The sequence below is a fragment of the Lithobates pipiens genome, unplaced genomic scaffold (assembly GCF_037356315.1).
Source record: "Lithobates pipiens isolate NorthernLeopardFrog02 unplaced genomic scaffold, aLitPip1_a1.2 Scaffold_22, whole genome shotgun sequence".
Classification (NCBI taxonomy): domain Eukaryota; kingdom Metazoa; phylum Chordata; class Amphibia; order Anura; family Ranidae; genus Lithobates; species Lithobates pipiens.
Genome location: NW_027507784.1, coordinates 166,297,970 through 166,311,136, shown reverse-complemented (window position 1 = coordinate 166,311,136; position 13,167 = coordinate 166,297,970). Strand labels below are relative to the sequence as shown.

Genomic DNA, 13,167 nt, shown 5'->3' with positions numbered 1-13,167 from the left:
TAGTTTGCAGAATCTGGGGTCCAGGGCTGCTGCAATAAGACATATATTTTCTCCACCATCATCTCTGAATTTAGTTTCCCGCTCCCATCTTGATGTCATCTCCTGTGCAGCAACACTTTGGAAAGCTTTGACTGCTGCTGTCTCGCAAATTGTGCTTTGTATGGATTTCTGGAGGCCCTTTACCAGAGGAGGTAGAGCGGAAGCAGTCACATAGGACTCTCCACTCAAGAGAACAGTAGCACACTCAAATGGCTTCAGGACTTGTTCCAGTTCCTCAAGTAAGCTCCACTGATCATGTTTTAAATCTAGGAAGCGCTTCCCTTGTGGTGTGACATCAGGATCGGAAAGAGTTGCAGTCACAGGCCACCTCTGTTCAAGCAGGCGGCTGATCATGTGTAAAGTACTGTTCCATCTTACGGATACATCATTTATTAGTGCATGCTCAGGGGTACCCATTTGTTGCTGCTTTGCTTTAAGCTTTGTAGTGGCCAGCTCACTTTTTTTTAAATGTTCCACAAGGCACTTTGCAGCCCTCAGGGTCTTGCTGATCTGGGGATCCCTCAGGGCATGGTTGACAACTAACTGCAATGTATGACCAGCACACCTGAGAGAAGAGATGCCATGCTTATCTTCCAAAATACGCAGAGCAGCGACAACATTTGCAGCGTTATCATGGACAACTACATTTACATTGGCCATGGATATCTCAAACTTTTCAGCTGCTTTTTCCACCCAGTTAGCAATGTTTTCAGCTCTGTGCCGATCTTCAAGTGGCATAGTGGTCAGATTGTACGATGTAAGATTCCAGTCTTTGTTGATGAAGTGGCATGTGACACCCAAGTATGCCTCTGTGGCAATGCTGGTCCATGCATCTGTGGTGAGAGCTATTTTTGATTTCACATCTTTGAGTGATGCTTTCAATCTTTCAAAATTCTCCTCATATTTCTTCTCCATCAGCTTAGTGAAATGGGACCTGGAGGGAAGTGTGTATCCTGGGTAAAACGTGTTGATCATCTCACGAAATCCTTGACCGTCTACAATAGAAAGAGGTCTCATATCTTTTACAATCATGTGGAGTATGCTATTGGTATATGCAACGGCCATTTGGGGTGAGCAAACAGTGACATCCTTTTTATGGAAGAAGAACTCCTGTGCACAGCTTTGCCTCTTCCTGAGAAAAGAAAAAAGACACACAATAATAATTAACATTTAGGAACCTGAACCAAGTTTAACCAACATGAATGCTCAATGCTGCTAATAATGTACTCGTACTGCATATTTAAAAGAGGGTATGGGTAGTGTAGTAAATGTCTGTCTGCAATTAAATTAATATTATATTGTTGCTGCTCTGTGTATTGGAAGAAAAGCATGGCATCTCTTCTCTCAGCTCATACATTGCAGGAAGTTGTCAAACCATGCCCTGAGGGATCCCCAGATCAGCAAGAGGGCTGCAGTGCAAAAAGTGCCTTGTAAATGTGATTGTGAAACATAAAAAAAAAACATGAGATGGCCACTAAAAAAAAGAAATTAGCAAAGCAGCACAGCAACAAATATGTACCCCTGGCCCCTGAGCATGCACTAATAATGATGTATCTTACTTACTAGCAGTAGCAGCATGAGCATATAAAATATATTAATAAATATTGACCACAAATTACTCCCAAAATGAACAAAATACTAGTAAGTAAGTAGTAAGTACTTACAAAGATGGCTCGTCCGTTTGAGGCCGTAGTGCGCCAGGATGTTTTCTTCTGAGGTGCTCGTGCATCGCAGTAGTGCTGCCGTGGTACGCCAGTTCGGTTTTGCAGAGGGAACAAAGGACCATTTTATCTGGCCTCACTTTAAAGAATTCCCATACCTTTGAAAGTCGTGGTCTGGATTTTCGTGCTGCACCGGAACTTTTTTCCCCATTCCCGGGAGCAGGAGCAGGAGCAGCAGCTGCCGCCGCCGCCTCCGCCATTACGGCCATTTACCCGCGAAATGACACGTGCGTGACGCGTCGACGCCATTTATGCACGTCGACAAATTTTATTAGTTGACGTAGTCGATTACGTCGACGCGTCATGGCAGCTCTAATTCCAACATAACGACCCCAAACACACGTCCAAGATGACCACTGCCTTGCTAAAAAAAAGCTAAGGGTAAAGGTGAAGGACTGGCCAAGCATGTGTTGAGTTATTTAGAGTAGACAGCAAATTTACACTGTTATAGAAGCTGTACACTTAAAATGTAATTTCTTCAGTTTTGTCACATGAAAAGATATAATAAAATATCAGCAAAAATGTGAGGGGAGTACTTACTTTTGTGAGATAATATATATATGCACATGGGATGGGACAGCCATATTTGTGTGTGTGTGTGTGTATATGTATGTATGTGTGTGTGTGTGTATATGTGTATATATATATATATATATATATATATATATATATATATATATACACACACACACACACACACACACACACACACACACACACACACACACACACACACACACACACACACACACACACACACACACACACACACACACACACTGAGCAAAATTTTAAACGCAACACTTTTGTGTTTGCCCCTATTTATCATAAGCTGAACTCAGAGATCTACGACTTTTTCTATGTACACATAAGGCCTATTTCTCTCAAATATTATTCACAAATCTGTCTAAATCTGTATTATTGTGCACTTGTCCTTTGCCAATGTTGGTCCATTCTTTTTCAATGGATGTGCGAAGTTGCTGGATATAGACAGGAACTGGAACACGCTGTCGTATACGCCGATCCAGAGCATCCCAAACATGCTCAATGGGTGACATATCCGGTGAGTATACTGGCCATGCAAGAACTGGGATATTTGTGTACTGATCCTTGCAACATGGGGCCGTGCGTTATCATGCTGCAACATGAAGTGATGGTCGTGAATGGCACACCAATAGGCCTCAGGATCTTGTCACGGTATCTCTGTGCATTCAAAATGCCATTAATAAAATGCACCTGTGCTCTTTGTCCATAGCATACGTTTGCCCATACCATAACCCCACCACCACCATGGGCCACTCGATTCCACAACATTGACATCAGCAAACCGCTCACCCACGCGACTTCATAAACGCTATCTGCCATCTGCCCTGTACAGTGAAAACGGGATTCATCCATGAAGAGAACACCTCTCCAAAGTGCCAGACGCCATAGAATGTGAGCATTTGCCCACTCAAGTCGGTTACGACGATGAACTGCAGTCAGGTCAGGACCCCTATGAGGACAACAAGAATGCAGATGAGCTTCCCTGAGACTGTTTCTGACAGTTTGTGCAGAAATTCTTTGATTCTGCAAACAGATTGTTGCAGCAGCTGTCCGAGTGGCTGGTCTCAGACGATCTTGGAGGTGAAGATGCTGGATGTGGAAGTTCTGGGCTGGTGTGGTTCCACGTGGTCTGCGGTTGTGAGGCCGGTTGGATGTACTGCCAAATTCTCTGAAACACCTTTGGAGATGGCTTGAGGTAGAGAAATTAACATTCAATTCAAGGGCAACAGCTCTGGTAGAGATTCCTGATTCCTGCAGTCAGCATGCCAATTGCATGCTCCCTCAAAACTTGCGACATCTGGGCATTGTACTGTGTGATAAAACTGCACATGATAAATAGGGGCAAACACAAAAGTGTTGCATTTATAATTTTGCTCAGTGTATATATACAGGTTCTGCATCCAACTTTTAAGTGCTGAATAATGGATGCACTTTACACTCCTCCTTGCAATACAAGCCTATAAGTTGGCTGACTTCTAAGGGGGGGGGTTCGGTCTCATGTATAAAACAAATGAAGAATTTTGCTCAGTCAGGAAAGGGAGAGGAAGTTCTTTGTTTACATTATGAGGTTTGTGCATCACTTAGTACCAACATTTGGGATTTATTTGGACTGTCAAACAGAGACTTTAGTAGTAACTTAACTTGCTTCAAACTAATCAATCCTTGTTGGTGCTTACAAAAAACATATATTATAGATAAAGACATGCTTAACAAATATATTCATTAGAAGGTTTTCAAATTGTAACAGTTGCAAAAAAATTAAATTTTTGAGTCTTGTATGTTTCTGACATGTGTATTGGATTGACATTTTAATGGGCTTTGTATTTTCTTTCAACAGCACAGTGTCACAGTTGTCCATGTACCAGCAAAAAGGTCCTTGGGATTCTTTGGCCAAAGCAACGTGTACATATATGTTAACGGACAGCTAAAATTATCGTCCCCTCTCAAGTTTCCCTCAATGAGTGAAGTAAGTAAAGCTTAAAAGGAATCTTTTTGGAAAATATAATACCCATTTAAGAATCCAGAGGCCACTTTCCCAACACTTGGGCTGCAGGATTTTGTAGTCATGCTACTCATACAGAACTGGATTCTAAGTGTGAGCTAGTGAAGCTGCTTCTACCTGTAGCTTTACGCAGAAGAAATTTGGGTTGTGGCAGATTAATTTAAGTGTACAATACATACAGAACACAGACTTTTTAATCATTATAGCAGGATGTTATGCAGCTACTTTCAGGTGATTGGACAGTCAGGAAAAAAAAAGAAGGCTGAGGGCCTACTCACATCAGAATGCAATACAGAAAACCCCCATTCCGTATATGTTTTCTGCACTGTGTTCAAATGCGGGTGTCGATGTAAAGCTAATGACACCCCAAATGCAGGATGTAAACACAGTGGGTTTGCCTGCACTGGATTGCATGGTACAGAAATACCATGTGATCTGGTTGCAGTGCGTTTTTTTAAGTAGTGCAAGCACTACTTTTGGTGCAGTGCAATGTCAGCATGGGTTGAAAATCCACTGCACTCAAATTGCTTCTGTGCGAACCAGCGATAAAAGGATATTCCCGTATAAAACCCCTCCCACTTCCAGCTAACCTCAGTTTTCTGCTAGTGTCCCTAGGTATTGGACCTCTTCTTTCTACTAAGAGATGGCTACCTTCGCTCTATCTTTTTCCAATGATAATATGCCAGATTTTCCCTCTTCTGCTCCACAGAATCAAGATGGATTCTTGTGATTCTTTTTGCCCCAAATTGATGCAGAAAGACGTAGTACCCAGACATTTTTAGTCTCCTGGCAGATGCTTCCACCTGTATCGTCCAGACCTTCTGTCCCAAGGTCCATTGTTCAATCCTGCTTCTCAGTTGCAGGCTTTACCAGCATGGCTCTTGAAACCATGATCCTGAGGGACAGGAGCCCTTCAAACTTGGTCATCCCTCCCCTCTTGAAAGCGAGGTAGAGAGATTTACTAAAGCTGGAGCACTCAGAATCTGGTGCAGCTGAGCATGGTAGCAAATCAGCTTCTAACTTTAGCTTGTTCAGCTAAACTTTGACAATGAAACCTGGAAGCTGATTAGTTTCTCTGCAGAGCTGAACTATATTTCTGATATTGTCTTTCAGGACAGCAACCTATGAGAGACCTCGGCTCCTCCCTTCTTAGGAAACACTGCCCAGCCTAGATTTAAAAGGCATGCTTCCCCGCCGGCTCCTCAGTTTTGGTGTTTCCTCTGGCAAAGAGACACTGTGAGGAGCCATGGCTAAAGACAGCCAGGGAGGCTGAAGCCTGTATGTCCAGGAAGGAAACAGAGGTCTCTGAGGACTAGTGGTGCTATGCCTTGGAGAGGGGTAACTTGGCAGCCACACTGTTGTTTCTGTTGCCACCCCAGCTCTCCGAAAGTTGTGTCATGGGATGCTTGGGGGCCTACCTTCAGGTTCTCAGTGGAGACTTAGGAGGAGTCGCTGTTCCCCCCTTGAACTCTGGTGCGAGCCTCGATGGAGCTTACAGCGGGGCCAGGTGGAGGGTGACGTCCATTTTGGCAGGGAGTGTTCACCTCTCCTTGATTCGTGGCTTCCGGTTCCAGCCGCGGAAGCTGAAGGTGGGCCGTTCCTTGGGCTTATGGGGACCTGGAAAGGTCGCATAGGCGGTTGGAGGGCCCAGAGGCAAGACCTTCCTTTTCACGGCGGGAGCATGTCAGAGGCAGGGGCCATCCGGGCGGCTTCTGCCATTGCCTACATCAGCCATCTTAAGGTAAGGAGGACCAGGGGGTTGCATCCCTTACCTATCACCTGTAGCTCCACAGGTGGGGTTCCCTCTTGGTGGTCGGAGGGGAGGAGGCACATGGGACCCAGGGGTTGGTGGTTCTATGATGTGCTCTCCTGGTGGTTGTCCCTACAGGTCTGGCTGGTGGAGGGAGGAAGGTCCCAGGGTTCTGGACTGCCTCACAGAAACAAGGGGTGGGTGGTAAATCCCACAGCCCAAGACTGTACCTCACCAGCGGTAGTAGGGTACCGTACCCTTTTCTTCAGGTCACCCCCTCTGGGGGAGGAAAGGGGGGCAGGAGGTTTCCATTCTTTGTTGCATACAAGTCGGCCCCATTAACGCGATCGCATAGGTGACATGGTGGCATAATTTTCCCTTCCGACAGCATGGCTGGTATGTCCAGGGGAAAGAAGGAAGCAGCAGTGAGCGAGGGGGCGGAGCTATTGCGCTCCAAGCTGGCCCACAGGAAGCATCTAGCGAGGTCGCTTCCGGGGCGTATGACGTCATCAGCGGGCACCGGAGACACTGGTTGCAGTCTACATGTGGTGCAAACAGGGAGCATGGATGGTAGCTCAGAGGCTAAGGGCTCTGATTGGTCTGCTGGGACCTAAGTTCAAATCCCAATGAGGGAAAGCCGTTTGTATGCTAGGTACTGCAAAGCACCTGCACCTTCTGCTGGACATGTGGCGGCCCTGTGGCCTAGAGGTGAGAACTTTGGCCTGGCATCCCTGCTGCTCTTGTTTTCAAAAGAGGAAGACCCAGCAGCAGCTGCGCACCACCAAAGGGGTGGGATGGACTTTTCTGCGACACCTGCACAGGCAGCGGAAGCAGACCTCAGCATCATTAAGCCTGAAGTGTTTGTACTTTCCATGCACATCCTTTGAATGTTTTTTCCCCCTTGTAACCAGTAAGGACTGGGTGAAGGGGAAGATTTTTTTCTCCCTCCTGCATGAGGTGTATAGAGTGGGTATGGCTGAAATCGCACTGTGTGGGAAAACACGAGGCTGGCGCTGAAAGGCAAGTCATGGCTCACAATCAGTGCAGCCATGGAAGTCTGCCTGGAGACATAGGATCTTGTCCTCATGTCAGCTCCTACTGACCTTTGACAAGTCACTTAATGAAGTGGCTCAACGGTTAACATTTCAGCTCTGGGTCACTGATTTGATGGGGCTGAGAGTAAGTTCCCTAAGCAGTCTCCTGGTGACTCGGGCGTGTCTAGCTAGGGGAAAAGGCCTGGGAGGCTGTTACTTCTACTTGGCAACACTGGGGTGGTTAGTTTAGATCCCCCAACATTCTAGTGCTTGCATCAAGTTGTGGGTTCTCCCTGTGTTTGTGTGGGGTATCTTACATGTCCCAAACTCAGGCTGGCATTTGATATACTTGACACATTGGCTGGGTAGAATGTACTCATGACCAAAAGGGTCAGTTCATACCAAGTCTGCACTATAGACACTGCAGAGAAAATGTTGCCTGTTTAGGACCAGCAAACCAGCTTGCCTAAAATTTTAAAGCAGGGGTCTTCAGGTTCTCCTGGTCAACTCACAAACCGTGAGGAAAAAGAGCTTGCATTGAAGGTATTGCACCTAAACTGTGCCTTAAATACTGAAATCATGAGTTTGAATCCCAACCAAGCTAGCACCCTGCATGTTTCACTAGTGTTTTGTTACAGGGTTGCTGGCCGGATGGTGCCTGATGGCTATATCAACTGTATGCACCTGATATAGGAAACTAAACAAGGGATCTCTGGTGACCAGGGCCCTATATCAGGGGGTGGCCCCCTGTATGGCATCATGGAGGGTTAAAGACCTTCAGGTGACCAGAACCTAGTAAGTTTTTAGAACACTTGTTAAGAAGTGGGAGAAGGCCTGGATGGTGAATCCAGTAGACCCCTTCATTACAAAATTTATCTGGAGGAGTTGGTTGCAGGAGGACAAGAAAAACACTCCTGCTCCACGACCAGGGATAGAGCAGTGGAAAAGAGAGCGTTCCTGTTCATTGGGTCCGTTGGAAGCCAGGAAAGTCTAGGGTCCAGCTTCTCTGAAGGCTTTGGTTCAGTACAATCTACTCCCTCCAGATGCAGTTTTTTTCCACAGATCCAGACTTACCAGCCTAGTACTGGGAGACGGAGGGGTATTGTTGGATTCCATTTTTGAATCGCATAACAGACAGGAGCAGAGCCCTTTCTGTGAAATTAAAGGGGGACCCAGGTGGGAAGGCTGGGCTATGGCCACAGCACCCTGAATGCACCCGATCGCATCTGCGACGGAAGTTATGATTAAACTCAGTGGAGTCCTCTTCTTGCAGTTGCAGGCACTTCCATAGGAACCGTCTATAGGGCGGTTAACCCTGGGATCTCTAGTTTCCCCCAGGAACTCTGGTTTCCTCCCATAAAACCTCCTCTTTGGGCCTAAGCCAGTAAAGGGTTGGTGCTCCTGGGTAGATGCTGTCACTCAGAGCTGGCATTTTCCCCAGGTGCTATGCCATCTCGCCCACCCACAGTCTTACTGGTGGGCATAGAACACTTTGGTTTTTCTCATTGTATCACACTGGCTTAAAGGACCACGGTTCTCTGTCTTGAAGGTTCTGGGAACCAGGTGGTCTGGCTACTAAGAGGGATCCCTTAAGATTATATTTTATTCTCCACTTACCTGAGATTTTGAGGCATTACGGCAGCTGGACCAGTGTTAGGTGTACATTTTTCCATGTAGGACCAAACTTTACTCATTGTAGGCCCTTGTGGGATCTTTCTTTGAACTTTCATGTGTCAATAAGGGGTTTCCTTCCTAAAAAGTAAGGGTTAAAATCTCTAGTAGTACCTGGGCAAGATGACATTAGCTAACAATCGGACGAGCCTATATGTAGGGAAATCTCAGAGAAGCTGATGCTACTCCATGCCAGATCTGTGCAGCAGCAACGTGATTCAGCTCTCCTTCCTTTTACCTGACACTAGAAGCTGATCTTGTTGTCAGCAAAGTGATCAGGCTCTTTGGACACAGAGTCCTGTAAGCCGTAGTCCCACCCTAAGGGTAAGTGCTCGCTTATCCTCTCATAGGTTGCTGTCCTGAAAGACAATGTGGGAAAATTAGTTACTTACTGGTAACCTCTTTTCCGGGAGTCTTTCAGGACAGCACCATATACCCACCCTTGTTGGGTTATCATTTTGGGTTCCTGGCTCGGGAACCATCAAAAAAGCAGTTTAAGGTGTATGATGCATTCTTGTGTCTCCCCAGCTGGCCGGAGTTGCTCTTGAATTACTGAAGAGCCGGCGGGGAAGTATGCCTTTTAAATCTAGGCTGGGCTGTGTTTCCCAAGAAGGGAGGAGCCAAGGTCTCTCATAGGTTGCTGTCCTGAAAGACTCCCGTAAAAGACGTTACCAGTAAGTAACTCTAATTTTTGCACTCTCTAGTTTCATTAAATCTGCCCCATTCAAGAGGAACTGGCCAAAATCTGATCAATATGTGGTCAGTGCCGCTCGACAGAAGGTGGATCCATCTGTCAGAATACAATGTCCCAGGTTAAACAAAACACAGCCCACTGGCTGACCGAAGTTAAACAAAAAAAAAGTTTATTTAGGTTAGCCATACAGGTCTAGATTTCTCACTTGAATCTCCCATCCACACCAAACAGCATGGAGGAACCACTTCCAGCTGTTTTAATCAGACATCCGCACACCCATGGCTGCTGATTCCTTCAAATTTTTCAGAGGGATTTCTTTACATCCTGGTGGTGCTGCCAGGGACACCCACAGCGAATTTTAAGCGATTTAACAAGGATCAGCTGAAGTTCAAGTCGAGCAAGGCTAGCATGCGAAAGAGCAGTGAGCTGCCCAGGTAAATGAGATAAAGCATATTTTTCTGTGTCTAGGCCTGCAATAATCTTTAGTGTTAAAATGTTGGAAGCTATTAATCATTGTGCTTTAGACAAGGTTGATAATAAGTAAATTATTTCCAAGACAAACACCTTTTTTTATTTTTTTATTTTTTTACTTGTAATTGTAATTTTTGAGTGAGTTGATAGAATGTTGTTTTTCATTGTAAATACAAAAAACGGCTTGCATAATACATACCATAGAGTGAATTATCCTTCAGAATATTGCAAAATTGGATCATCATTATTCAAATTTTGAATTAATTATGGGTAATATTTGTATCTTTTTTTGGTCTTGTTCGCCACTTAACCTTTGTCTCATTTTGTCTTTCAGCCATTTACTTTTTGCTGCATTGGATCTGCAGGCCAAAAGACCAACACGCCACCCCCTTCTCAGATTCCAGACCCACCTGTTTCACCACCATCCAACACAAGCCGGTCATCACTGGGTGGTATTTTATCTTCACCCTCCAGAAGTGGCTCTCAAGGAAAAACCGATTCTTTGAAAGTAATTTCTGCAGGAACTCAGGATAGTGAATGGGGAACGCCGACATCACTTGAGGGTCAGCTTGCATCAGTTCTCATATTTCATGATGTATTGCAAGCTACACATGTGAAGGGACTGTATTTGGCAGGTAAGTGCCATCAGCTTCATTTTTTATAATTATCATTCGTATTTTATATGAAGCCAAAACTATTGCATGCAGAAGATTGCAGACGAAAGCGCTGCATAAACTGTTGGCGCTATATAAATCCTGTATAATAATAATATTGGTATTTTTATATCTTTTCATTTCATTTTTCAGGTCCTAATAGCTTGAATCCTTGGAAATCAGGAGACTCAGAATTAGCAGATTTACCTAACAAACTTCTCCTTTATTACACACCAAAGGTTAGCTGAAACTTTTTTTTCATTTGTGTGTAAAAAACGTATGACAAGTATCTTACATTATTGTATGTGACTCCTTCTGCTCTGTTTTATTTTCTCAGAACCAATCATGACTAGGCAAGATACTAAATTCAAATATTATTGCAATCTTGCATATGAAAGATTTATATTTACTTAATGTATCTTGTCTTAGTCTGGCTGTTCAACTTGAGTAGTCTCCTGAGGTAGTATTGTTGCCTTTGTCTCCTCCCTGAACCAGCAAACTACATAAACTTTATAGTGAGCATAGCAGTGTCAAATAAAAGAGCCTTGTAGGGATGAGCTCCCGCGTGTTCACATACTCCACGGGCAGAGCCCGCCAGGAAGTCGGCGTAGCGCTGCGACAATCAGGCAGTGAGACATTGGCTGATCTCTGCAGCCGCACATTGGAGCAATGTCTCACTGCCTGTGATTAGCGCTGCGCTGACTTCCTGGAGTCTGCACGTTGAGTATGCGAACACGCCGTAGCTCATCCTTATTTGTTAGGAATATAAGCAACTACTGGATGATATTATATGGCACTGTTTTGCACTACCTGAAAAAAGTGAGAAAGACCTGTCCCCAACTAGCATACCTCAAGTGACCACTCACTTTTGACTATGAAGCTGAAGAATCGCTCAGTTAGTAAAGCCAAATCAATTAAGTGGGACTAATATGAATATTTCAAAATTCTTGCATGACGGTAATAATATGAATGCATTATGAAAGCTAGCGTCACCATGTGCACATGGCATCTCATTTATACAAATTACATTAAATTAGAGATGCATGCAACATCATATTGTTATAACAGACTATACTGTTTCACTGTCTATTCATACTGTGCTGCTCAGTGATGGCCCAGTGCAATGACAAGCAGATATCTGTTGTTTGCAGTAGGCCCACCTTACACCTCTGCACTTTGTTAGTGTTCACTGGGTGGAAATAGAACATGCTGTATTTAAACAGTGCAATGCATTACAACACGTCGCACTCACAAAGAAAAAAAAAAAGGTAGTTTGGCTCCTGTTGTGAAAAAAAACTGCACATCAACATCAACAAGTTTTATGAATTCATTCTTACTAGGATGCATACAAGAGACTAAAATGTATTGAAGTTGACATAAGTATACATGTATTTGTGCATGGACAGGACGTGAGTATGGTACAAATTTTCCACTGTAAGCATGCCTGCAGAGGGTCAGTCCTTCAAAAGCTAATCTTGCAGTTATGAATATACTTAAATTTGCTGAAAACATACATTGAGTTATCTTATTACACAAGGCTTCTTAACAGAGTTAAAATAGAAACATAAAGAGCAAGACGCTTTAACAGGTGAATGAGTGTGATGGATAACAGTATCAACTTTGCAGTGCTTAGGTCAAAGTCAAAGAGGTCAGCTGACTCGTTCATACAGCCGTATGCTAATATTTGTGTTGGTTTATGATCTGATGGTCAGTATAATGCATTTTGTTTAATCTGTTTGCACAGGCTTGTGGAAATCCCATCTGTCTCGATTTATCGCAAAATCTATTGCATGGACGATTAACGGGGAACAAAGTTGTGAACTGGGACATTAAGGTATCTGGTTTTATGCTTTCCTCAGATAACAAGTCATCATATATCATAATAACTTATATCTAGGGGTTTATTTTTAAACCTTTTAACAAATTATTTAAACATTTGTTCAATCAAATTAAATTAGAAAATATGTAAACAAATATGTAAATCTTGTGTGAAAACATTTTTAAACAGACCCCTTAGTGTAACTTGACTATTTTCCAGACGATATACAATATTTAACTGTTGCATTAGATTAGCTACATATAATTAAAAATAAAAGTAAGCATCTGCATGCATAATATTAGGAAAGCATGAAGATTCACAATTTAACATACTGCAGCCTGCTGTGGAAATTTAGTAAAATGCAAACTAAACTCCAAATTAAATTTCTTGTGCCTTTATTAGAACATCAGGAGGCACGAGAAATTTCATTTGAAGTGCGGCTGTCCAGAATTTTCTACTCACCTTGATTTGCTTTATGCATTAGCTGGCACTTGGGGCTCTTCATTTGCTGGAAGAAAAACCTTTTTGTTTCAGCAGACCTACCTGGAGCGGTGGTAACCCCATCTCTTTATTTGGTCATTATGAGTTACTGTTTTCCATATTATGTAGGGCAACTTCTACCATTATAAAATTAAGTAATTTACTTAAAGTGTTTAGTTTCCTAAAATAAGCTAATGAGTGCATACTTGTCCCTGTACTCCGTCAATTGTGTGTTCATAAACTAGAATCTTATCTTGCCAGCTCGCCAGACCCCTTTGCTATCAACT

General features: G+C 43.7%; 1 protein-coding gene across 1 annotated transcript in view; it reads left to right on the top strand.

Moving 5' to 3' along the window:
- LOC143924325 (neurobeachin-like protein 1) overlaps positions 1–13,167 on the top strand; it is a 204,938-nt gene that overhangs the window by 59,075 nt on the left and 132,696 nt on the right. Inside the window, exons 13-16 of the mRNA XM_077448575.1 lie at positions 4,144–4,272; positions 10,263–10,563; positions 10,735–10,820; positions 12,326–12,415. Of these exons, the coding sequence (XP_077304701.1) occupies positions 4,144–4,272; positions 10,263–10,563; positions 10,735–10,820; positions 12,326–12,415 (606 nt within the window). The remainder of the gene's footprint in view (positions 1–4,143; positions 4,273–10,262; positions 10,564–10,734; positions 10,821–12,325; positions 12,416–13,167) is intronic.